The 26,663-nt window shown below is 29.6% G+C and overlaps 2 protein-coding genes across 2 annotated transcripts in view; one reads left to right on the forward strand and one right to left on the reverse strand.

The window, feature by feature from the left end:
- Window positions 1–19,620, reverse strand: part of LOC129988946 (exocyst complex component 2-like) — a 39,434-nt gene extending 19,814 nt beyond the window's left edge. Inside the window, exons 1-7 of the mRNA XM_056097238.1 lie at window positions 19,487–19,620; window positions 15,350–15,472; window positions 13,870–14,046; window positions 10,586–11,166; window positions 7,603–7,684; window positions 3,236–3,338; window positions 3,053–3,165 (exon numbers count right to left, since the gene is read on the reverse strand). Of these exons, the coding sequence (XP_055953213.1) occupies window positions 3,053–3,165; window positions 3,236–3,338; window positions 7,603–7,684; window positions 10,586–11,166; window positions 13,870–14,046; window positions 15,350–15,455 (1,162 nt within the window). The 5' untranslated portion in view covers window positions 15,456–15,472; window positions 19,487–19,620. The remainder of the gene's footprint in view (window positions 1–3,052; window positions 3,166–3,235; window positions 3,339–7,602; window positions 7,685–10,585; window positions 11,167–13,869; window positions 14,047–15,349; window positions 15,473–19,486) is intronic.
- A 6,321-nt stretch (window positions 19,621–25,941) lies between these two features.
- Window positions 25,942–26,663, forward strand: part of LOC129988996 (otoferlin-like) — a 79,927-nt gene continuing 79,205 nt past the window's right edge. The window contains exon 1 of the mRNA XM_056097296.1: window positions 25,942–26,118. Coding sequence (XP_055953271.1) covers window positions 25,942–26,118 — 177 coding nt within the window. The remainder of the gene's footprint in view (window positions 26,119–26,663) is intronic.

The following is a 26,663-nucleotide window of genomic DNA, read 5'->3' on the forward strand; positions in this document are numbered from 1 at the left end:
GTGCACAAAAAAAATCAGGTCTTGCATCAGGTCTTACAAGCAGACAGAAAACATCCCAAGCGCTCAGAATGCACAGTAGAGAGCTTGCTCTCTCCACAAAGATCCGACTGACTCAAGAGATAAAAATTTTGTTGCTTGATCCGAATGTAATATCAGTCACGCCATAAAGCGAAATCCAGATCCGAATAAGTTTCTCAGCAATGATCGAATCTTCTTATTAGGGAATAGGAATTGTTTCTGATTATTTGGTAAAATGGGCCATCAAAATTAAGATATAACGACTGCCCTTATAAGTTATGACGAAATGGCCTAGAATATTCAAAACCATTCTTTCGAATAGTGTACCCACGTTATTGCGCTACAAGTGTTCATTAGTTTCTAAATGCCCTCCATTTGCATTGTCCATTGCAAAGCTTCTTGAATTCCGTTTTTCAGGAGAATTAGTTATCATCAACAACAGCTTCAATCATTACTCTCCCACTTATGATATAAAATATCATCTTAAAAATGTGGGAAGTACTAACGAACATTTTCTGGTACGCCAGAGTGATTTCTTGGCAAGATGTATTATCCACCAAGTTTAGTTTCCGAATTGGTCCAATATCTGGATCTTCTAGTTGCGCTTTTTTGGATCTCACTTGCCGGCCAGGGTTCGAAGCTGTTGTTCCTGGAAATATGGATTTCCATTTTAAACATGCTATCGGCATTCGAATAATAATGACAGCTCTCAATGCAAGACCTTCGAATATCTGTATTGCCGGGAAAGGTTCCTTTGCGATGCGACTTTTTGAAATCATATTCCTGAAACTTTTAGATCCAGCGAATTATTGGTCTTTAGCTTTCTTAAAATTCAAAGGCATTTCCAGGAAGCATGGTCAATCCGGAGAAAATTTCTGTTCACAGAGGTAAAGATGGAAATATTCGATAGATAACAATGGTTAATAATTTTTTTTTATGTCTTACACAACAATTTCTTTCAGGCTTACCCTAACCGATACACTGCTTCTCTTTTTTCCCCAAATATTTCCTTCCTGATTTGTAGACATTTTTACGAATTTCCCTGATCTTTCTCTAAAATCCTTAATTTCTTAGTTCGGTCACCACCCAGTGTGATTAAGTTGCTCCTCCAATTTTTGGGATAACTTATTGTAATTTGTATCCATCAACGTTAAACACAGGACACCGAAAACAGATCCAAGTTCAGTTCAGTTTTCCCTCCACTAAGATTGGGAAGTTTCAGTCCCTTTTCAGGAACTTTATTAAAAAGGCATTAAAGGCATAAAAGAATTATTAAAGGCTTCGCTCGACAAGTTATTTTCGTGGTTGAACATAATTATTTGGCTCTTTCTTTCTGCGCATCTTTTTTTATTATTAAAGTTGAGTCCGGAATTTATCGAAAAGCACTTTTCTTTCCGCAGCAAGATTGCTAGATAATTTCCCCAAAGTTTTTATTGGGGATTCAAATTCCTCTTCACCGGCATCGCCCCCATTGATCTAGGAAACAACTTTTCGCAGCCTTGTATTTCATGTTATATGTCAGAGTTGATTTCAAATCATGCGCGTCTATCAGTCTCGATGAATGTTGTGTAACTGATAGCATCGATAAAATGCTGGGCTCTAAGCTTTTCCGAGCATCCAGAGGCCACACTAATGTTTGAAAGGGTTTCTGTCATAATGCCTTCAGTTCAGTTCTGTAAAACTTAGAGATTCAAGAGCCTTTTTTATAGCCGTTAGACAGTCGACTTTTCGGGTGGAATTCTTGACACAATCTATTCGGCGCATCCTCGCTGACTGATTTTCACAAAATTCGTCCATTCGCTGTAGCACTTACAACACCGAACTGGAACTTGAGAACAATCTAGGCAGTTTGTTCATCTAATCTCGAGGGATTTACAGCTGGCCTGGAAGCTGAGAATCCTGAAATAGCAGAAAAATTGCTTGATCTGACTTCAAGATCACCAGTTCTCTTTTCGATGTCGCTGATCTTTTTTTTTAAGATTTATTCTTAAAACTTTCCTTCCACTCCTTGAATCCTGAGATTTCGTCACTACAATACACTATGAATGTAACTTTTGTAACCAATATTAAGGAAAATAGTTTGGTCTTCTACAAAAAAAAAAAAAAAAAAAAAAAATGAAGCAAAGGTCTCAAAAGCAGAGCTGTGGCATACAAAAGATCAGTACTTGTAGGAATTTACAAAACTAGCAGACAGAAAGTTGCTCTTAAAAAAAACCCAGCAATAATGCTTATTGGACATTTCCTTCATCTACTCCAAGACAGATCTGAAGGAATCAGCTTTCTGTATTTATATATATCATATATTAATAAAGATAAGAATCTCCAGTTCTAAAGTAGAATAAAAAAATCTTGCATTTTTTAGGACCTTAATTTTTATCACCAAGATCATTGTCAATGACCAAGCATCTACTAAAAAAAATACAAATCTCTCTTTTACTATAAGGCTAACTATGTAAGAAAATGGTATTAAAGATTTGTAGCTATTATATATTAATCTATCAATCTATTATATATTGTATATTAATCTATCAAAAACCTTTTCTCTAATGATTTTGTGGATCTTTGGAAAAAAAAATCAATAGAAATCTATTTAAATAGCCAAAATTCATTTAAGCTAAATTACATATCAATTATGTAGCAAAAAGTAATTAATTCAATTATTAAAATTTAATTAATTACTTTTTAACACATTGCATTATCGTGAAAAGTTATTAATCGTTTTGATGGTTTCTAAAATTATCAACAAGAGGTAATACAGTAAATGTGAAATTAAGTTACATTACAAATGGAGAAAAAACTTTTTATAAAGAAAAGAATACTGCTTAGAAAGGGTTAAAAAAACAAATTAAACAAAAAAAAAAAAAATTAAATTACAACAAACTGGAGTGTTAAACTTATAAAGTAAAAGATAAAATAAGCACTTAAAGATGATGAATATAGACAGTCCTTCCTTAAATTACACAGTTTTATGCTTTTATAAACTTCAGAGGATAATTTGTCAAAAGTTTAAAATAGTTTAATGATAGAAACCTACCAAGAGTAATGTGTTCATCCTTCGTCTCATTAAGCATACTGAGTAACCATGTTTTATTATGACACACACACTGCCAAGCTGGGTCATTAGGCGTTTCCAAGTTAACTAAGAATCTAAAAGAAAAATGCGTCTGAAAAATAAATTTCCAAGATGGAAAAACAAAAGACGAATAAAATAACTTACTTGACTAGACGTTTTTGTTCTTCAACTGTTGATGGTTGTTCTTTTAATTTCTCAAGCAACATTTCCCGAAATTGCTCAATCCTTTGTTCAACCTCCTGATACACTACACAAGAAATCAGAATACAAGACACTAACGCTAAAGTAAAATTACGAAAAATGCATTTACATATCCACAAAGTATCTCAACAGTATCTGGGCTATTATTAAAAAACTCAATGAATAGTAAAATCTGCAAAAAAAATGCTACAAAATGAGAAGTAGATATTAAAGGGATCTTTTTTGTCACATTTCATATACTCTTATATAGGCATGATTATTTCTACAAAACTCATCAACAACAAGCTGAATTTATCTGTGGTACAGTTAGTTTAAAAAAGACATCTCTATACCTTTATCACTTATTATTCCATCTTCAAAAAACTGGTATTGATGGAAATAACTCAAGGGTACAAGTTTGTTCCAATCATTAATTCAATAACAGTTCATTAACTATTATTCCGGGATTTTTCTAATAAGGCTATTTAAATCGATTTGACATCAAGAAATTAATCTCCCAATAAAATTTTAAAAAAATTCTGATGATAATTTCGAGTTATAAGTTTTTTTTAATGATGTTTTTTATGTTAAAAGAGTCTTATTAGATTTCTCTGATATTTTGGAAATCATTCTATATTTCTTAAAACAATTTTCACTCACTAAAAGAAAATTATCATATTTCGCAATATCAGGAAATACATGTATAAATAACCCATATTTAACATTTTAAAAAGAATTTTGATCAGTGTGAACTGCAACATTGTTTTGTATGATAAAATATTAAAAATCAATGATTTTGCACACATCTTAAATAATTACTGAAATATTTATAAAAACAGTAAAATTCTCAGAGTTACTAGCAAACTCATGTCTTTTGAAGGACCATATTATATATATTTACACACACACACACACACACACACACACACACACACAGAGAGAGAGAGAGAGAGAGAGAGAGACAGAGAGACAGAGAGAGAGAGAGAGAGAGAGAGAGAGAGAGAGAGAGAGAGAGAGAGAGAGAGAGAGAGAGAGAGAGAGAGAGAGAGAGATCTATTCTCCATGAAGCAGCAGTTTCAACAGCCATTATAATATCGCAGTTGGCTAAATATTAAATTTATTTTTAGGTCAAATGACTTTAACATGAACTTTGCTCTTTTTAAAAATATTAAAATAAAATTTAAATGAGAAAATTAATTAACACCTATCATTAATATATTCAATGGCTTAGCAATTCTTTCAGGAATTTCTTCAATTAAGTGGAGAACGTCCTTAAAATAAGTCCCTCATAGTTGTAAAGTAATATTTCGTTTACATTGGCATTCATGTAAAAAACAATTTCAAACCTCTAGTTCCAAAAATTATTGAATGATAACGGCACTATTCATTAGCATTTATTCTTGATTCCATCTGACATTGAGTAACAGAAAGAATGCCTATTACTCTGTTATTCTTATAGCAGTTCTTTATAGTACTAATTTTTTTTTCCTAGAAAATTTTCCCATCAAGAATTTTCAGCTGACTCACAATTCTAAACTCCACAATTTTTCCATATGCATGCCAAAACATATTTCTATTAAGTTTTTTGTTTACAGAAGATAATAATGTCTTTTAAGCCACATCTCTAGGACTGATCAAATCTAAAATTCAATGAAGATGAACAATTTCAAAATGAGAACTATAAACTGAATTTCACATTTCTTGTGTGTTGTGATTCAATATCTAGTAATAGAGAAACTGAGAGGTGGTATTTTCTGATGGGAGATGAATTTTAAAATTTCAAATAGATATGAAGATCTGATGATTAAGCCTGCTCAAAATTCCATCCATGACGTTTTTCTTTTTGTTTGAATTCATCAGGTTTGCATGAATTTTCATGGACAGATGGCTAACAGTTTTTTTAGATTGAAATTGATGGTTTTAATATAAAAATCACATAAATCACAATTTCATCCTCCAAAACCCAATATTTCTGAGTCAGTGTGCCAACAAATAGATAGGGATACTTTTAAATATACTTTTATTTTCTAACTCAAAGTGGCATGAAACATAAAAATTCGCTTAAGTTTATTTCAATAGTTCTTTGCTCTGTTTACAAATAAAATATGTTTATTCTAAGCATTGTTTCATCCCCATAAATATTACCTTTGTGCAGTTCCTTAACCAGATAAGTTAAATTTCATCCTTCAAGTTAATTTTTATTTCCATAACATTTTTGTTATTTAAAATTTTATTATTATAGTGTTATTAGTAACATAAGTGTATATTTAACATATATGTAAGTATATAGAGTTATATTTAACATTTGTGCAGAGCAAATTAAAACAAATTATTAAACAATTAAAATTAAATTAATTTTATTAAGCAATTAACATATTGTTGAACTCAATGTGAAAATCATATATGCAATACTTTTATTATAACAAACTAAACATGAAATTTGATTAATCTTCTTTCCGATTAACAATCGTTCCAATTTGAAAATAAAATTCCCTCTTTTTAATATACATTGACAATTACAACAAATTAAAATGTCTTTACAGTATTTACATCTCACCAATCAACAATATATATATTTTTTTTAAAAAAACGAGTTAAACAGTATATTTCAATTGCCATAAAAATTGAAAAGCAGGATCAATTTTTCTTAAGAGTTTCTGAGAGTGGGATCAACAAAAAAGGATGAATGATGAATTGATTTAGAAAGTAATGGAAATACCTCAATATTTAAATAAGAATAAGAAAGTATCTGTAATTTGAAAAATCATGCTCATATTAAGAATAAATGGGAAATGTGTTTGATTATTTTTCCAAAATTTCAATGAATGAAAATATAGAAACATCTTGTTTTGCTATTAACAAATTAGGATTTATTTTATATATAATCACCATAGGATAGTTATTTTTTGACAAGCTTTCAGTAAACAAAATTAAATATATTTCAAGAACTATCGAGAATTTAGGATCAAAATTTGATATGCATACACACACACCAAAAAAAAAGCCAACTAGAAATAATTATTGAAAAATCTTGATTTCCATAGTTTAGATTTTGTTATAGTAAATTAACTCAATTTATCAATTGGAATAAATCTATGTCCTCAAGCCATTTCTAACAATATCAATTTTGTGAAGATATGATAATCAATAACAAAGTTACAGGCATGCGTATGGTACATGATACACAATAATAATCCGATTGAGAATCAGTAACATATGTAACATAAAACCAGAACATAAATCTAGTGAAAGATAGACAGCCCCCCCCCAAAAAAAAAACAGTACATGCTTTTGAGTGGTCATAACATTAGGGCTTCATTCCATTGCTTCTCTTTCATCAATAGAATATTTTAAATGCAAAGATGCAAATTTTGGGCATGAATAATTAGATAACATGAAATTGATTAACTCCTCCCATCAATAATTTTTCACTTTTTAAAAAATTATTAGGAAAGTATGTACACACTCTACATACTTCTCGATCAAAACTCATCCATTTACAGCCTTATTTTGATACACGAGTAATTTCAAGCATTTAAACTTCTATAAGAGCAAATAACATAATCAAAATAATATTTAAATGTGATCAGAAGATGAAAGATGTTTGGATAAACAAGGAGAAAGATTGAAGTAAAATCAATTTCATCTAAAGCTAATTGAATTTTTGATTTGGTACACTATTTTCCATTTTTTTAAAGTTAAAATTTGTTTATTATAATTATGAATAAAACTAAAAAATTTTAAATGCTATCTTAAGACTCCCATGGAGAAACAAAATAATTAACTTTAAAGTTTCCCAGGAAAGAAATACAATACTGAAAAATTATCTAACAGTTTAATTTTATTTTTATATAATTATAAGCTTCAGAAAAAATGGTCTTCAAAAAAGAGAGAGGAAATAAAAGACAAAGAATTAACCAGTTTATTCTAAAGATCAATATTATTATAAATTATTACTTAGCATCTTCTAAATGCCTGCTATTATCAATCAGGAAAATACAATGTAATACTCCTGCACATTATTACATGGAGAGAGAGGGAAAAAACCCCTCAGCATCTCATAATTAAATTCAAGATTCAAATATTTCAATTAAAATATTTTTGAACAATTAAGATGTTTTTTTTAATAATTTTCATATATGAATTATGATAGAAAAAGAAATTTATTTGACTCTTCTTGAAATTAAAAAAAATATATGTTAATACTTTATTCAGATTCAAATTATCAATGACATTCAAGGAAAATTTTTCTTACAGGTTAGTTAAAAAATAAAGAAGCAAGAAAATAGAATAAAAAGAGAACATTTGAATAAATATTAAAATATATTCACCTCTTTTAAACACAGCTACTTCTGTGTCATGAAATAATGATTTGGCGCGAGCATAATCATTGATGACCATCTCGTAATCACCCTAAATTAAGTAAAAATAGAAAAATGCAATATGTAATTTTAATTTTAAATTTTCATAATAAAAATTTTATACATTTTTAAAAAATTTTTTCTTGAAAGTATTATTTTTTTTACAAATGGTCAAGTAACCATTTCTTTAAATATTTTTCTTCCTGTAAAAATAGGTAAAGATAAAACACTAATATAACTTATATTTTAAAATTTTAGAAACAAACCTATCTATGAAGAAGAAAATCAATCAGCTATACATATGCAAAAGAGATTTTAAAAAGTGTACTGATATTAAATAATGCCTAAATGAAAAGTTACATAATAGGAACTTAACAAATAATGTTGAGTATTGTATTACAAATTTAAATATATGAAGGCAAATTCATTCAAAAGTAGGGGTGACCGAGGTTTTTTGGCACCAGGGACAAGTTGGCACTTGCTAATAGTGCAATTAAAAGTCACCAAATGGCAGTAGAAGTGGGAACAGAGTGAACAGGAAGTATGACTATATATGCTCAGAAGTTTTTAGACAGATTTATATGAACATTCAGACACTAGAGCTTATTTTTTGCTTGAAAATTAATTATTTACCACTTACTTGATTTTCTTCTAGAGTATACAATATTAGCAATGAAGTTTATTACATGCTACATTTAGTATTTTGAAATCCATGAACATATTAATAAGAATAAGCCTTTTAATTAATTTTATATTTCTGGAAAAAAAATGGAATCAAACTAAAAGTGGTATGACGAGACATGTTGGCACAAGGTACGTATTTTGTATTTTGAATGATGTTGACAACTATTATATATATATATTGAGACATGGTTAGAAACCGAAAGAGTACAACAAATTGAATTTCAACTCTAGGAATGCCATTTTTGAAGCAGTAAAAGAAATATTTGACAAAGAATAGTCTTCAAAGGCTGCTAAAAGTATGGATACCTTTGTTTTCACTAAAACACTATCGCCAAAAGGCTTCAAAACTTGTGAGCGCCTATCAGTTATCTGGAAACACGAACATTTTTCAGCTGTTAGGAGAAAGCAGATCTCCCAGAATATGTAAAACGAGTGTCAGACATTCATTTTGGTGTCAGTCCTAAAGAAGTACGCAAATTTACTTACCAATTTGCACTTTCATTAAAACGGAAAGTGCCTGATTCATGGGAGAGAAATCAATAAGTAGGCAAGGACTGGTTCAGCTTATTTTTAAAAAGGGGCTCTTCCTTATCCATTAGAAAGTCTGAAGCAACGAGTCTCAGTCGGGCTACCTTATTTAATAAAACACATGTTGTTGCATTTTTTAATGCAGTGTCACAAGAAATACAGTTTTGGACTTATGTTCATGTGGATCAGACATATTCGATATTTTATAGCGACCTCTCTTCTGCTGGCTACCGAAGATATCAATATAACAGCTGACTTTGCAGTTGTTGGAATAAGTCTACTGAATCCAGACGTATTTCCTGATTAGGAATTCCTTCCAAGTTACGTAATGGACCATCCTTAAGATACATCTAAAGTAACGCAATGGCACTTTGTTTTTGGATTGCATTTGATATAACCTGATGTCTATTGATCCTGACGAAACTTCCGCAGGAGAGTATAAAAGAAATGGCACTCAACTTCTGTACGTGTTATCATCTGCAGAACCCTAAAATTTTGATCCCACACACTGTTTCACTGTTTGGAAGAATTATAGCCATTATCAAAGGCTGCCACAAGACGAGGAATAAGAAAAGGGCGAAGTGAGGCAGGCTGCTATTTTGACATATATCCCTGTGAAAGATGCACTTTAAACATAAAACAAACCGTTATTATAAAGGGTATTAAATACAACTGTGAAAACCACCACCCTCCCAAAAAAAAATCATACAAGATAAAAAAAAAAAAAAATGAAGAAGGCAAGCTAAAAAATAGGAAAGTGGCAAAAGAAGAAATACAGAGAAAGAAAATGAAATTTAGGAGACAAATCTTTCATTCTGAGAGTGAAGAAGAAGAATGGGTGTCTCTCGATGATGAAGACGATTTTGATATCAACTGTGATTTAACTAAGGACTCGGATTATTTGAATTTACAAAAAGATCCAGAGATCAAAGATTTTGTATTAATAAAAATATTAATTAAAGCTAAAAAATTTCAAAATTTTTGTGGCTAATGTTTTGAACCAAAAGAGCCCTCAAATATATAAAGTGAATTTCCTCAAGAAAAGCTCTAAAATGACAAATGCATTTATTTTTCCCAATAACACTGAAATAGCATTATCTCAAGAGCTTATTTATAAATGTATCTGTCACTACCTCTGGACATTGGGGCAACAAGGATATAAAAACTTTTTTGCAATTTGAAGTTGATCTCAGTTTGTTGTATCTTGATTAAATGTTCCTAAATTTGAAAAAGAAAGTACAATTTTTAGTTAAATTCAATAATTTAAACTTTAGTTTAATAAAAGTTCCTAATTAAAACATTTCTTTAAAATTTTCTTTTTAGTTAAGTACTTACAGTATAATTAAGAAAAGTACAAATTTATAGTGCCAACCTGCCCTGTGTATGGTGCCCAAGGACAAGTTGGCACTGATGGGGTTAGCTTATTAAACTAAATTTTGCTCATTTATTTTTTACCAAACTGTTATTAATTCCGTTTTATACTAGCCAAAAGATGTAAGAATGTGTTGGAATACATATTAGCTATTTAATCATTACCAATAAAAATATATAAAAAAATATAAGAATAGAAGGTAGTGTACAGGCAAGAAAGGAAATGACTCATATTCAAAAAGTTATTAAAAGGGAGTCTAACCAATCTTATGACAAGTGCATTGTAATTTGTGTTGAATGTTATGAATACAAAATTACAATACTCTACAAACATGAACAGTTAAACAAAAGAATGTAAAAAGGCATTTACCTTACGAATATTCTTTTCAATATTAGCTGGAAGGTTGAACAGAAAACGAAATCTTTGCAAAACACTCAAAGCATTCCTCGTTGAATCTGCTTTCTCTTTCCTAGTAAGCATTTCTTCGAAAAGACCAAAAGCTTCATCTTTGGCCTTCTGAATTGCCTGCTCTGCTGGTATGGCCAAGTCATTTCCCAAAGCTTGAACATCTTTCTCCAAAGTGGATTTTAAAATATCCAGGGCTTCAAGGCAAGACATCACAGAGCTCACATTTGACTTCATGAAAGCAAGAGGACCTTCATCATGAGTGCTTACTTTCCTTTTCAAAAATGCAAGCCCAGTTTTCAAATCTTCAAAGCGGGCACCATGATGATTCTCTAGCAAATACCAAATGGGCTCGAAATTCTGAGACAAAATATCACCAGTTCCTTCAGGAAATAATTCCTGTAACTCATCAACTGGAAATCTTTCAACACTGGACTCATCTGATAACCGGAGAGGATCATCTGGATACAACTGAGATGGTGAAGTAGGTCTGTTTTTTCCAAACCAAGATTCATCAACCCACACTGCAGATTCGTCAGTCAAACCTAAATCAAATACATTTCCTTGAACTCTAAAAAATTCCCCAGTTTTGCAACATTTTATAAAGATTACAATACCATTTCTATACAAACACAATGAACAACATTACTGCACATTAACTACATAAATTAAACATAATTGCATCCTTAATAATTTTATAAAAGGCAAATTAGGATTATAAGTAATCAGAAAAATTAACAGCAATTTAAGTTTATGAAGGAAAAAAGTCACTAATTTACAATTATCAATGATTATTATTCACTAAAGAAAAAAAAATAACACAATAAATGGAAAAAACTGTTGCTGAATCATATGTTTAAATATGTCTCCTAATAACACAAATTTTTGGACCCACGATTCAAACAGATTATGCATGCTAGAGTTAAAAAAACATACACTAAATATTTCATATCTAAAAAACAGCTCCCATATCATATTTTTGCAATTTCTTTAAATTCCTCCTTTTACTCAAAATGTTTTGATATACAGAAAAAATTATTTGGCACACTTAGAATTTTTCCATTGTTAATTCAAAGGTCGATTAAAATAATGTACTTCATAAAGCTTATTTCATAAATATGTGCACTAAACTTCATAATAAAAATAAAAAGGTTTTAAAAAATGCAATTTTATAAATGTATTTAAAATTGGAGATAGCTTTTTATCAAAACTTTGAGAGTCAAAACAGAAACAAAATTTTGATTGAATACTGAGGAATTTCCTTAATTATGACATTTGTAAATAGCAGCAACAAAAAGAAAAAATTTTTTAAGATGCCTATTAAAATCAAATTCACTCAAATAATCTACAAGATGTCCAGATGAATGAAAAAAAAAACATATTTAATATATGCTAAAAAGAATTTAAATTTTACCTTGCTAACATCTTTCTTTTGTGAAAGAAAACTAATTTATTTGAAAACCCTCTTTTCTATGGATTGTTACATCTTGCCACTGCACTTTGCAGAGAGGAAATTCTTACTCAGTTTCTGGGTTGTTTCATGCTCAAATACTACATTTTTAGAGAAAAATAATTTTTATTTACTTTTTATTTATTTATTTTGAAACCTAATGTGATAATACTGCTGCCATGAACATTCTAAGTGATGCTTACCTTAATAAGAAAGACCTTAAGACCTTAATAAGAAAAATAAAGAATGGAGAATTACGACTTCCAAATACTATAGTTTAGAAATGTTGCTAGAATACCTATAGTGAAAATCACAGTTGCAGAAATCCCAATTTGCAACCAGTTTGAAGTAATCTAAAGGGTCACCAAGCCTGAACTATTCAAATCCATGCTAGCAGATATTAAACTGAAGATTAGAGAAAAATATTATTTAATATTATAAGAAATAATGATGTAATTCCCTATGATGGAAAACAGATTGAGATATGGATTCATTAGTATAAAAGCAGACAAGGAAGAAAATAAAGAAATAATCAAACTAGTTAAAGAAAAATCCGAATGTGTTCTAAGAAAGGCAGTCGGATTCAAACTCTTCTAAGTTGTCATTAGAAGTTTATTAATTGACATAACACAAAGAAAATCATTAAAAAACTCAAAATCAAAAATTTCTGTATTAAAAGAATCAATGAAATGAAGAATCTTAATAAAAACCCTACTACCTCCAAAATTCCTACATAGAAAGAATCACTGAAATAAATCTTAAAGAAAAACCCTACTTCCCCTTTTTTTGATTGAATTTAAAAAGATACCCTTATCATCCTCAATACAATTAATACTTGGCGTGAATTAAATCATACTTTCCAGACACGTCGGTTCAAACTGACAAACTCCACCAGAATGGACAATGATGTTTTCCACCAATCTTTCCATCTCCTTGAAGAGACACGAGATTGATTGAGACAGTATAACTTGTTAGTAGCTTGCAAAGCTGCACAAAGATGCATGATCCCTACTTCAGGAAAACTACATTCAGATTTAAAAGAAGAATTTAGATCAAACATCAACACCTATCAATCGTCAAAGATTAAGGATCGTGAATCCATGTGTTCCATCTATTCAAATATCATTGTCTCTATACTGTTAGGGTATCATAGAAAAAAAAATTTAGATTACAGATGAAGCTATTGTCAAGTTGAAGTTTTGAATTATATGTTTTTACATATGAAACAACAATTATTATGGCTTAATACACTAACTGCATTATTTTCAGCATTTTATGATTTTGATTTACCATCTACATTTTCGATAAAAAAACATCTTATTTCAAAATTTTTTTATTAATTTTTACATTTTGATTATTGGTGTGTTTAATAATTCATTTTTATTACTATTATGAAACTTTGTAATTAACCTTTTTCTGAAGTTCAATACCATACAACACCACTTAAACAGAATATAAATTTAATTAAAATCAATTGATTCATGAATAATTAAGATATAAAATATTAAGATAATGAAATGTCTTAGAGAACATACAAATCTATGAGATTTCAGAGTTATTACTCATCAGAAAGTGAGCAAAAATTCAATTTCAAAGTTTCATCTTTGTAAACATAAAACCCATCAGTTTAAATAAAATCATGTAAAAACTTCTGTGAGTAAATTCATCACTTTCCGAATTACTTCAAAATGGAAGGATGAAAATGAAACAATAAGGTTAATTTCGGGGATTTCCAAGGAAAGGTAGTAACAAGTAACAATAGGATAATTATAAGGAGGACACATGAATGGCTTCTTACCAATGCATCTAACCAAAACCTTAAATTGAACTGTACACGTTCCTCTTCCACCTGATTTTGTTGTAACGATAACATCTCCATACTGTGGTACTCGAACTGCTCCGCATCGAGCAACAATTTTGCTTGGGGAATGCCACTCTGCATACATCAGACACTCTATACCACATATCTGAAGACCTACGGGAACAATTTGAAAAGGAGACAAATATTGGTGGTGTAAAATGAACAATGACACATCAGGAAGTGCATCTTAACCTCTCATGACAAGGACTTATATACAGGGGTTACACAAAATAGTAAGAACACATGTACAATAAAAATGCACACTTCAAAATATACACATTTTTTCACATTTATACAAACAAACTGTTTTTAAATTTCAATCATAAAAAATATTCTCCAATTCACATATTACCATGAAGAGTCGGGCTTTTAGAGGATCCAGCAGAAAGTGATGAATAAGGTTAAAAATTTTTGTCTTGCATCATTTTATAGAAACCAAATAATAATTTGAAACTTTCGATCATACTTCAGCATTCTTTAATACATTCATGTAAATTCGTAAATAAAGTTTTTATTAAAAAATTCAATTGTTCTTTTCTTTTTTTTTAAAGCAGAATGCAGAAATTTTCAGTCAAATTATACAAAACTGAAATGACATAAGTAGAGTAAAAGCATTAAAACGAGGAAAGAATTTTATAAATATTCAAGGGAATAAGAGTGTTTTAAGAAAATAATTTTTATCTCTGCATGCATGAAATAAAATATTTTTCCCATTCATAAATTCAAAGCTATATATATATATAGGGGAAATTATAAAAATCCTTGCTGAATATCATTAAGATGAGAAGAACTATCAGCAATCAATGAACCAAATTTTTGTTGCTGTTGAAGAAAAATAAAATGATGAAGAACAAGGACCCAAAATATTTTCAAACAGCTTATCAAAATATAGAGTAACAAGTTATTTTGCTGATATTTAGTGACTTTGTTAGTGAGTTTCCCCTAAAAGGATTTTATTTATATATTTTCTATACATTTTTTCAAATTACATTAATGCATCACTCAGGTCTATTTGACCCTATGCTGCTTTCTTTTAACTGTACTTAAAATCTTGCACTATTCGATTTTATTCCTACTAATAAAAAATTTTAAAACAATAACAACAAAATAAATTTAAAAAAGTAAATCATTATAAAGCTATTAAATAAATACTTTGAATTTTAAGTATTAACAGTTTAATATTTATTAATAAGCTAATAATCTGTAACAAATAATGCAGAATTTTTTAATATTCAAATTGAAAAAATATTTAACCCTTTAAAGAGATTATACTGATGTCAAAGATGGGACACAACATTAGTTTTGTCATTCACATAAAAAAATGTTAAAAACAGAATTTATAAATTGTTCTCAATGTAATAAAAATCTAAAGAAAAGAAAAGTATAAATCAGATGATATGATAAAAAAGTCACTAACTAAGTAAATCTCTTTGTGAAACTCCTAAATTTTCTCCTCGAATTGTAACTTTTGTTCCAGGTTCTCCTTCCTTTGGCGAGAGACCAGTCACTTTAGGAGGTTCCATCAGTGTTCAGTTATTTTCTTCAAGAAATATATATCATCATTAGACATTAGGAAATATTATTGGTATGATTTTCACATAATTTGCAGGGAAATTATTAAATGAAAAACTTACTTAATATACATAAAAAGTTCATAAAAAATTTGCACATTAAAGAAATCTAAAAATACTAAAATTTTCTTCTAAATACAAGTAGAAGGGAGACTAGTGATGACCTTAATTAGTGATGGCCTTAAAATTAAAAAAATAGTTAATTTTTTTAATAATAAAAAAAACTATATTTCCCCATAAATAAATTATTTTATTTTTTTGTAATTTGACTTCTACTTATTTTATTTGCCTCTGAATTGCCATTCAATGTTTTAACAATTTTGAATAAAAAATCATTAAAAATTATTAAAATTATTATTTTATAAAATTTTAAAAATTATATAATTTATAATTTTTTCTATACAATTTAAAATTTGTATTGTGCAAAAGACACCCTTATATAAAATTAAAGTTGCAGGATATTATTTTATATCAAAGTGCTTTTTACATTAAGAATATCTAATTTTTTTAAAGTGCATTTATTTAGGTATATAAACTGGTGAAAAGGACAATATAAATCCATCAATTCAATAAATGTAAACAATGAATATGAGAATAGCACGACACCAGCCCCCATTCACTGTTTTTAGGTATGTTTTAAATTTGAATAGAAGAACAATAATAATTTCATATTAGTAAAGTGATTTCACTCAAATCTAGGGATAATAAATTCCTGTGTTTTCCCTATAATGCAGTATAAAAGGGAACTTGTGAACAGCACTCATGTGCTAGTTACAATTAAATAATACTGCCCCCCCCCAGTTTTTATCAGTGGAAAAAAAAACAGCAAAAGTAACAAAGTGGAAGTAAGTAATAACTCAACATTACCTGGAATAATAGTATATTAAATGAATGCTTATATTTATATACAGAAAAAAATTATCTTTATTATTGCCTAGTATAACAAATTCATAGTTTGGGAGGTGGGGAGATATGGATCACTTATCTCATTCTCTCTAATTTCAAATCACACAAAACTAAGGATTCAGGTAAAATAAAATACAAAATAATATTATTGCTATCGGCATACAAATCATTTAATGATTACTTTATACTTATTTAATAATTTAAAAAGCTTTTTTTTTCTTTTGTCAATTTATATAAGCAATATATTTTGTCAATTCATAGTAATTTCTGCAGATTTTTTCAGTTATCAGTTTCATTCATTTTCTTTTTTGCAAAATTTAATTGGCAAAGTTTTTTTGCATTTGTTGGACTCCCCCCCCCCCCCACGAACTTTTTTTGCTTTTATAAAGTTTTATAATACTGTGCTAATTTTGCATACTTTATATTAATAGCAAATCAACTATTAACTTTAATATGATACTGCATTATTTTTAAAAAATATGGATTTAAACACAATACAGCTTTTAAAATGCCATTTTTTTTTTTTTTTTTTTTTTTTTACCTACATTCAAATATAAATACTCTCATATTCTTAACAAGTATAAAACATTCTGTCTAAAGTGCCTTTTTTTCTGTTTTAGTAGCTTGTCATCATAAACCCAACATTTATATTTTCTTCTCAGTCTTGGAAATTGAATTGATTTATGCAGAGGATAAAGGGAGTACAAAATGGATGTTCTTCCATGGTAGAACAGTTATTAATGGTGTTTAATTTTTAGAATTACGAGAATTATCTTTTATTTTTGCAAAGCTAAAATAGAACAACATTTTTTTTAATAATAATAATAATGAAAATAAAAAAAATAAAAATAAAACGTTTAAAATTCTGTGTTATTTCTCACTTTTTAAGGAAAATTTCAAAATTCCTTACATTTCTCCAGTTGTAGATGATTTTTAAATTTCCCAATTTTCAGGTTCAGTACTTTTCTTCTTGTCAAGTTATATAGATTAGCATATTATCAAACTAAAATAATGCATGAAAATATTTTCTTCTTGGTCAATATAAGGTGTATTGACTAATATGCATTATTTAATCATGAGAAAACATTCCTTCTATACTTTAGAAATATTATTATAGAATTAGATTAGCATTATAGAATTCACTCAAAACTCAGCTTAACAATAAATATTATAAAAGCAACCAATGCAAAACAATAAAGAACTATTCCTGGGAAAAACACAGAATGTGCAAATGAAATTAGACTCTTTAAGCCCAGAATAACCATAAACTGTTTATCATTTACAAATACTAGCAATACGAAATAATTAAGAGTTTTTTTGTTTTTGTTTTTTTAAGGTTCACCTTCTAAACAAAATGAATAAACTACAATCCAAAGATTTAGAATCCCTTTTCAAGTGTTCTAAATGATTTTTTTTTTTATTTCTTCATATGCTGTGAAAAATTAAGTTTGAAGATAATTTACTTTTCTAATTAAAAGAAAAAGAATAATGCAATTATTTTATTAGCAATGTCATAAACAAAAACCTATTAAATTTTAGCAGTAACTCACTAAAAGAACATTGTCAATTTACTTATAGAACAATGACATTAAGCCAAGTAATGATAGGGGACCTTATCTTATAGAAAATAGAAAGCTCTTTCCAATGAAATTTTAACATAAAACAAAGTGGCTATTATGATAATAAACATGCTGAGTTGAGTCTGGTTATTAAAACAACTGAACTAACATGTTTGTGATCATACACCCATCACTTCACAAGCAATTTAACAGAAAATTTTCTAATATTTAAAACCATTGAAGACAATCTCCCCCAAATTTTCTTCCATACTTTATAGTAAAGATATTATCCTCTCCTCTTTAAATAAAAGTGTGAACCTTGGCAAAGCTGTAAATGTCATATGAGCTCAGATTTCTATTTTCAGGAGTCCCACACATGAGAATATAACTTTCAACTTTGTAGTATAATAATAATAAAAAAAATAACATTAATTGCATATTAATTTTAAAAAATGGAATATTTTTGGGTGCCTTTTCTTCCCAATCAATTGGAATCTAAATTTGAAACAGAACTAAAATTATAATCATAAAATCATATACTAAATTTCATTTATTAAAATGATTACATTATTACATTTACATGCATGCAAGATTACAGACAGACGTCAACCTCTTGACAGTTTTGATTCGAAGTTTGATAAGAATCCACATGTTAGATGTTAAAATTATGCACAAAATTTCATTTACCTCAATTATTGCATTTTCGAATTATCACATTTATAAGCATGCAAAAATACAGCCCAACAGATGATTAACTCATTGGCAGATTGGTTTCCAAATTTGGTATGGATCTAAATTTTAGATGCTAAGCCTGTGTATCAAATTTTATCTATCTAGCTGTCTATCTTATGTAGTTATTGTGGTCATTTGTACTTAGACATTGAACAGATAGATTTCACCTGAATACATTCTGCCTAAAACAATTAATTAAAATTTGATACATGAACGATATGAACATACACTGGAACATAAACTGCAAAACATCCAGTGTAAGTTCATTTTGTTCATGTATCAAATTTTAATTAAAATAATAATGTGCTTTTTTGACTGTTTATTATTTTCCAACTTATTTCTTAACTGTTTGTAATAATTAAAGCCTTCTGAAGAAGAACAATTTATAGAATTAAAGCCTTAAAATGAAGTAATTTCAATAACAAAATGAAAATTGGTTGGCCTTAGAAATTAGTCTGTTAATATATAATCTCTAAAATGAGTTATATATTAATATTTATGTTTAATCTACCCTTGTACTCCCAGTAACATATTTCACAAGTGCACATTTATTGGCAACTGTACAGTATTCTTTTGTTTAGCAGTATCAATTTTACAAATGTCAAATCTTATTTTAAATCAAAAACTTATTTAAAATTTTTAATCGATCTATATTTTGGCATTAATTTTCCAAAATAAATTATTCTTTTCTGAAAAGGGGAAAAAAATGTTTTTGAAATAAAAAGTTTCAAACAAATTCGTAATTGTGACATATGACAAAGATCTTAAAATTAGAATTTTACTTACACAATACAGAAAAAAAAAAAGGATTTATTAAGCTGCTACATTCAAATACAAGTGCTATTTTAAATTAAACAAAAACTTCGTAAATGACAGTTTATTTATTTGTCGCTCTTGTGTTAACTTCGCCTCCTACAGAGTTACTGCGGGCTTTTGCCAATGTAAGCATACTGCATCTGAATTCATTGATAGACAAGTAAATAATTTATCTAATAATTACAAATATATTGGAATAACAACTAAAAATATTTTTTATAAATTATATTTAATCATATTAGAGCATTGTATTTAAATTTACACCAATTGTTATGGCTCGGAATTCCACTCTCGGTTTCGAAATCACACATACACACGGTGTTGTTTTCCACAGCGAATATTTTATCGTTACCGCTTATAGAAATCGAAAGTTTACACACACGGCGGTAAAATTTCCGTTGCCGGTGTAAGAGTTGGCGTAATTTCTTCAACAAACGAATTACGTTTTATTTAAACTACTTACAGCTTAAGGGTAATTTGAAATGAATACAGTATAGTGTCTTTATTTTTGTTTTGTCGTTGAATAAAGAGGAAAAGGAAAAATTCGACTTATTTGGATTTATTCAATTACTAAAAAAAAAAAAGAGGAAAGCTTTTTTTTTTTTAATTTTTTAAAACTTTATGTAAACTAGCTTGTGCCTGTGCGGCATGGCAAAAATGACAGTAAAAAGTAAGCATTGCCAAAAAACGCTTAAGCTCAGCAATATTTTGAGGTTTTGAAAATTGAGAAATAGCCTCAACCTTCTTTGGTAAGGGTTTGACACCTTCGAATTTGATCAGACATCTACAAAACTTCATCGATGATTGTCCACGAACACATTTGAAAGGGTTGAGTTTTAAACCATGTTGATACAACCCCTAAAATACTTGCTTTAAATATTGTTTATGTCCTTGAGCGCTATTCGATGCTATTCGCTTGTGCAGGTTGAAGGTTCGAACTCGCAACGTTAGGGTTCGTAGCCGAGTAACAAAGCCACTAGACAAAAGTGTACACCCTTCTCCGGAAGTTGTTAACTGGCTTATAATGTTACCACCACACGCTATTCAAAATAGGCTCACAGAAATCCAAGTTAGTTCACTTATGTATATAGCATAAAAAAGTTTGATCGGCATTTCGTAAGCTAAAGGGCATTAAAACATATTCGAAAAGACCAAATGGAGCTCTAATAGCTATTTTTGGTATGTCAGCTGGATTAATCCACTGGCATGAGCACGCAGCTTAAACCGCTACTTCATCTTGATGAAAGCAGGATCACCACACATAGATAATATTTGGAAAGAATAACGTTTATTTCATTTCATGCGACATTTGGTATCCTTCCTTGATTTGGCGAGGTATGTTCAGAAGTAACCTTAAATTGAAAAAGTTTTCATTAAGTGAGGTATTTGGAATGTTAAATATGATTAATTTAATGTAAAAATGTAAAATGTCGAAGCAAAATATTTCTTTTCAATTATGGGAGAAAGGAAGAAGTTTTAAAGTAAGAATTTTTTACCATTTATTTGTTTTTAAACAAAGATATATAAGATGTGTTCATTCAAATTGCCAGGATTCCCTTGTTATTTATTAACTTTCAGTGAAAATTTTGAAATTTTCATATTTGATAAAAGATGAAAACAATGTTTTCAGCTGTAACAGAAGTGAATTAATGAAAGGCTTTTATGAAAAATGCAAATGTTTATATTGTACTATTCCTTCCAGTTCTTTGATATGAGCTTAGTTGGTTAAACTTAAGAACATGGTTCTGCTCCAAAATGGAATTTTTTCAAGCAATTACTCGGCAACAGGGCCACTGACCTACTGGCTTTTAGCCGATTGCTTCTCTTTGAACTCCGTGTTTAAAAGGGCCCTGTAATAGAATGCAGTCGACTTTCAATTCAATTTAGTGCCCCGTGCTATTACAGTGAATCTGGTCAAATGCCCTGCATACATCTTCAAGGAATGCAATAATCCATTAATGAGAAGAGTTTTTGTTTTTCCTTGCTTTGCAGCATATATATATATATATATATATATATATATATATATATATATATATATATATATATATATATATATATATATATATATATATATATATATATATATATATATATATATATATGTGTGTGTGTGTGTGTGTAAACTGCGAATTTCAACAAGTTTGTTTTCAGGAGTTTCCCCGTTTGAAGTCTTCTTCCTCAATCAGAAAGAATGCATTATTCTTGGAATGAAATCAATTTTACTCAAACTCAACTAATAACAATTGGTATGTGATCATAGCACTATATATCACCTTGCAGATATCGATCAAATTTTATGTGAAATCCATCTGTCCGTCAAGTTTGCGTATGGACATGGTACTCAATAACGGAAAGAACTAGAAAGATTAAATTTAGTACATGGTTATCTCATCATAATTACAGGTCTTCAATGATATTTTGAACTAAATCCACAGAAAGGGTGGCACCGAAATTCGAGTTTTACATAAAATCTTGTTTCATACTACAGAAAAGAATTGCGTACTCGAATATCTTCACAATACAATGCATATGACATGTTATATTGTCTAAATATAATAGAAATTCGGCGAAAGAGCACTCCTCTGTTTTTTTTTTGTTTTTGTTTTTTTTTTAGACTCTAAATCTATAGATTTTGAAAGCATTAAAGTGTATTGACCAAATTTTTTTTTCTCTAATCGGGTCCGGCTCCTTCAAAGACTGGCCCTGCTCGCCAATCTCTGCATTAGAATTAACATGGTTTATGAAAGTGGCCTTTTGGCGAGTTATCAAGTTTGGGGGCAATATTGATGAGGAAAGAAACCGAATCACGAGTAGTGTTTATAAAGAAAGTGCACACTCTTAGGATAGGTCTCAGTTGCTTCCTATGCTTTCCCTGAAAAATAGAAATTTAAAAGAAAATTGTTTTAGATTACTATTAAGTTTAAATATTTTATGAAAAAAGGCGCATTTGTCTTAACTACAGGTGAGAAGAACATAATCAATAGGCTAACAAAATATCTTTGGTGGTTGGTTGCAATAAACATGAAGCCTTTGGCTTTTTTAGATATTAATTGCTGACATGCGTTTAAAATACAAGTACATAAAAATTTAAGAGGCAACAATTTCGAAATGCCATATTTCTTTTGATGCGATTAAATAATTTCAAGGTCTTGACTCATCCAGAAATTTCCTTCATTTAAAAGAGCTCATTTCGTTTATTTAGTCTTTAAAAGCGACAGTTAACTGGATAGTTTTCCATTAACAGAATTCCAAATGTCGTGAAATAAAAAGATGGTGTTGTACCATTTTGACGCCAACATTCAGAATTAACATCTTGCAATATATTGACGTTCTGTGCATGTCACTATACACGCTTCTGCAAAATAATTTATAGTGCAAGCGCTTAAGAAAGTCATTACTAAGATTTGATGGTATTTTCTTTGAGACCTGGTAATAGTAAAGGCAGGGACAAGTTTCCTTTTTATGACAATCTGCACAAAATGAAGCCAAAGAATCGCCTTTTTGGGTGGCTATAAGAAAAGGTAATAAGAAACTTTTTTGAGTTGCAATAAAAATTGCCGTGACTACCACATTTAATGAGAATTCGACTCAAAAACTCAATTTTGGTAATCTCATAAAATTAAGACAGCATTAATTAAATTAAAACTCGAGTATCTGCTGGAATAGAAGTTCTTACAGAATATTTGAGGAGCTTCTTAACAACAGTTAATGCATCCATTTCTCCAAATTTATAAAAAGTACGTGCGTGTACACATACGACAGCCAATAGATAACTTCAGAAATATTTCTTCATTTCTTTGTTTTTTTAATTGAAAATATATTTAAAAGTCATGTTCTAAAATGCCAATGAAGATTACAGAGATTTTTTAAAGGGACGAGTAATTATAGCAAAAACTAAAATGTCTACTGGATAAATTTTAAGTTTTGAAAAAACCATAGAACAAAAAAAAATTTGACATTCCTTTGAACATAATTTACCGGATAAAAAATTTCAAAGTGCTTTTGAAAATGAAAATTAAGAAAAATTGTCTTTTAAACTTGAACAATATAATCCCAACGACATTCTTCACCTGGCAGTTGTAGTCTTTAAAATCGTCGTTGAGAATTTCACTTTGTGAAAAACCAACTATTAAAATCTAGAAGCATTTCAATTCTAGAAATGTTACCCGGTTTTCGCTGAAATGGGTTTTAAGTAAATGTCCTTCGTCCATGACCTAGTTTTAATTATCCCGCTCCTCAGAGAAAGGGTCGACAAAGATGTTATAAGGTTTCCTCATTTAAATTTTTTTGTTTAAACTTCTAATTCCACGCCAGAATAGAATCCGTAGAGAAAGAAAGTACGGTTTAGTACCAAATCATACCGAAATCAAAGATGTCACTGAAACGGATATTGGGTACTTCGTTGCCCACTTCTGAAAACATTTTTAAGCCGAGTAATTGTCAGTGCCTCTAGAAAATGATAAAAAAATTTTGCAGATTAGCACCATTTTTTATTTTGACGTGACGAAATACTTCAACGAAATTCCTCTTCAGAGTTTTTCAAAATTTGGCGCCTATTTGACATTAAAATATTCGATTCGATTTTATTTTATCTTCAGTTGAATAAAAACAGTTATGTTTAATTTAATATCACTATCGTAGATGATGAGGCATCTTAAATGTCTTGAATTATGATCGCGGTTTATCTTTTTAAAAATTGCAAGGACTCACTGAAATTGGACAATTTTATTAGTTTCAACTTAAACTAATAAAATTGTTACGTATTGTTTCAGAAAAAATTATATTCGATTGAACTATTTCGGCTGTTTATGCTTTTTTTTAAGCTACAGTTTAAGTCTGGAATGTAGTGCTCTCTCTCTCTCTCTCTCTCTCTCTCTATATATATATATATATATATATATATATATATATATATATATATAAACACCGTCGACAACATTGACAAAATCATGCAATATGCTACAAGAATCAATGAGTGATGATGATTTGATTCACTATAGCTGTAAAAGTTATCATGGTTGAATTAAAAAAGAATTCTATGAATTAAATGCACAAAAAAATGAAATTTTAAGGATGTAATTAAAAAGATTTCGTTTATATTATAAAATTTTCGTTGTATATTCTTTTCAAACGCGTTGGACATGGGAATGCCATAGAACAAAAATAGATATACCTTTTATCGTCTATGCACTGGAAAAAGATACCTTATTTAGTTTAGTTATACCAACGTCCCATTTTAAAGCAACACTAGGGCTATTTTGGGACGGACCTCGTAATTTTGAACTACGGTCCGATGACAAGAATGACAAGGACGACATCTGAGCTGGTACCCCCTTCCCCCAATTCCATAGCACATCAAATGATACCTTTTAGCAGAAGGACGAAATAGAATGGGATATTTAGAATTTTGAAACGTCTTGAAGGCTGAGAGAATATGTTAAGTTTTGGAAAACAGTAAGCGAAATTAGATGTAATATTATGATTGATATATTCATATTTGTTAAAAATGTATTATGAAGTGCTGTATTTTCTTTTAGAAATGGGTATAATTAATAAGAAAGAAAAAAATTTTGCTTGCAGAAATGAGACTTCAGAGCTTCAATGAGCTTTCAGATAGTACAAAATTATAAAAATAAATAAATAAATATAGGCATTTTAGAAAAAATATTAGATATGTTCGCTTTTGATAAATAGTTCTGAGTCTAAAATTAAAATTTTATTCTTATTTAAAAACCCATTAGAATTCATCTACAGATGGATGCAGTTGGATAAATTAATAACTTTTTTCATTTTGAAAATTCATATTATTACATTAAATCCAGAAATCTATTATCAACATTAAAATGAAAAATATACAGAGTGGTTCAAATGAAACTATCCCTGTTTGAGACGTCTTGGTGGGAGTAGCAATATACGTATCGCCTTCATATTTAGAGGGTAAACATAATCCAATCGTGAAAAATGCATTACTGAGAAATATACTTCAAACGAAAACCACTAGGTTATGAATATGTGTTTTTATCAATTAAGGCATCAAAAGTGTAGCATGACGTAACTAATAAAAAACAGAATGCAAGGTATCAGTAATTAATTTTTTAATTATTCTTTTTACAGTAAACTGTTGATCCTATTTAAATATTAGTGATAGTATAAATAAAGAAACAGCGCACAAAGGTTCCATAGGCGATTTTCTATGTCTTTACTATACATCTGGGCCAATGTATGAAATCGTGTTATAGCATGATCCAAAGCGGCGTGTAACTAACCGGGACCGATGTTGTATACGTGCAATATGATCTGAATCTTCAAATCCACAAGAATTTTTATGTTTCCTCGATAAACATTTCCTTTGAGGCACATCAAAATTTAAAATTATATGGAGTTAAGTCAAGCGAACTTGGAGACCCACCTGTAGGAAATCCATGACTGATAATGCGATGTTCCGTAAAGTGACTCATCAGCTATTGTTGAGCCTCACGCGCAATATGAGAGGATACATCATCATGTTTAAAGAGACATCCACTCTTCTGGTATTCTGGAATGACAACACCATGCAACATGTGTTTATAGCATACTGCAGTTACGGAGTTGTGAAGCAGGCATTTGGTCTCTAATAGGTTTATTCCCCTAATAAAAGTGGCTCGTGTCCAGTGAAACCGATTCATTCAGTAATACGCAGAAAATGCAAGGTTATTTGTTGGATCTAATTAGAATTTTCAGTGAACCAGGACTCGTCGGTTTTGTGTGTTCCCTACACATGGAAGTGGGCCTCATCGGTGCAGAGGATATTTCATGGCCAATTTTAATCCATCTTTAGCCGTGTCAAGAACGTCAAAGCGAAATTTTCACGAAGATCCTTATTGTCAGGTTTTAATACTCAAGCGATGAAGTTTGGATTTCAATGCATCCACGTGGACCTCCATGTTGTAGTGTAGGCAAATCTAATTGCATTGTACGTCTGAAGCACCAGATGCTTACGCTGTGTTCCTATTATCCTACTCAACGACAGTGGTGCAATATCATCCACCATACACGATGCTTTTCCTCCGCATCGGACTACTTGACCGGCAATGCTACAAGTTTCCTCGAAATGATTGATCATTCGCTTCGGAACAAGCGAAGCGTGTTATCACCATTTTGATGG

Source organism: Argiope bruennichi, chromosome 10, assembly GCF_947563725.1.
Source record: "Argiope bruennichi chromosome 10, qqArgBrue1.1, whole genome shotgun sequence".
NCBI lineage: Eukaryota > Metazoa > Arthropoda > Arachnida > Araneae > Araneidae > Argiope > Argiope bruennichi.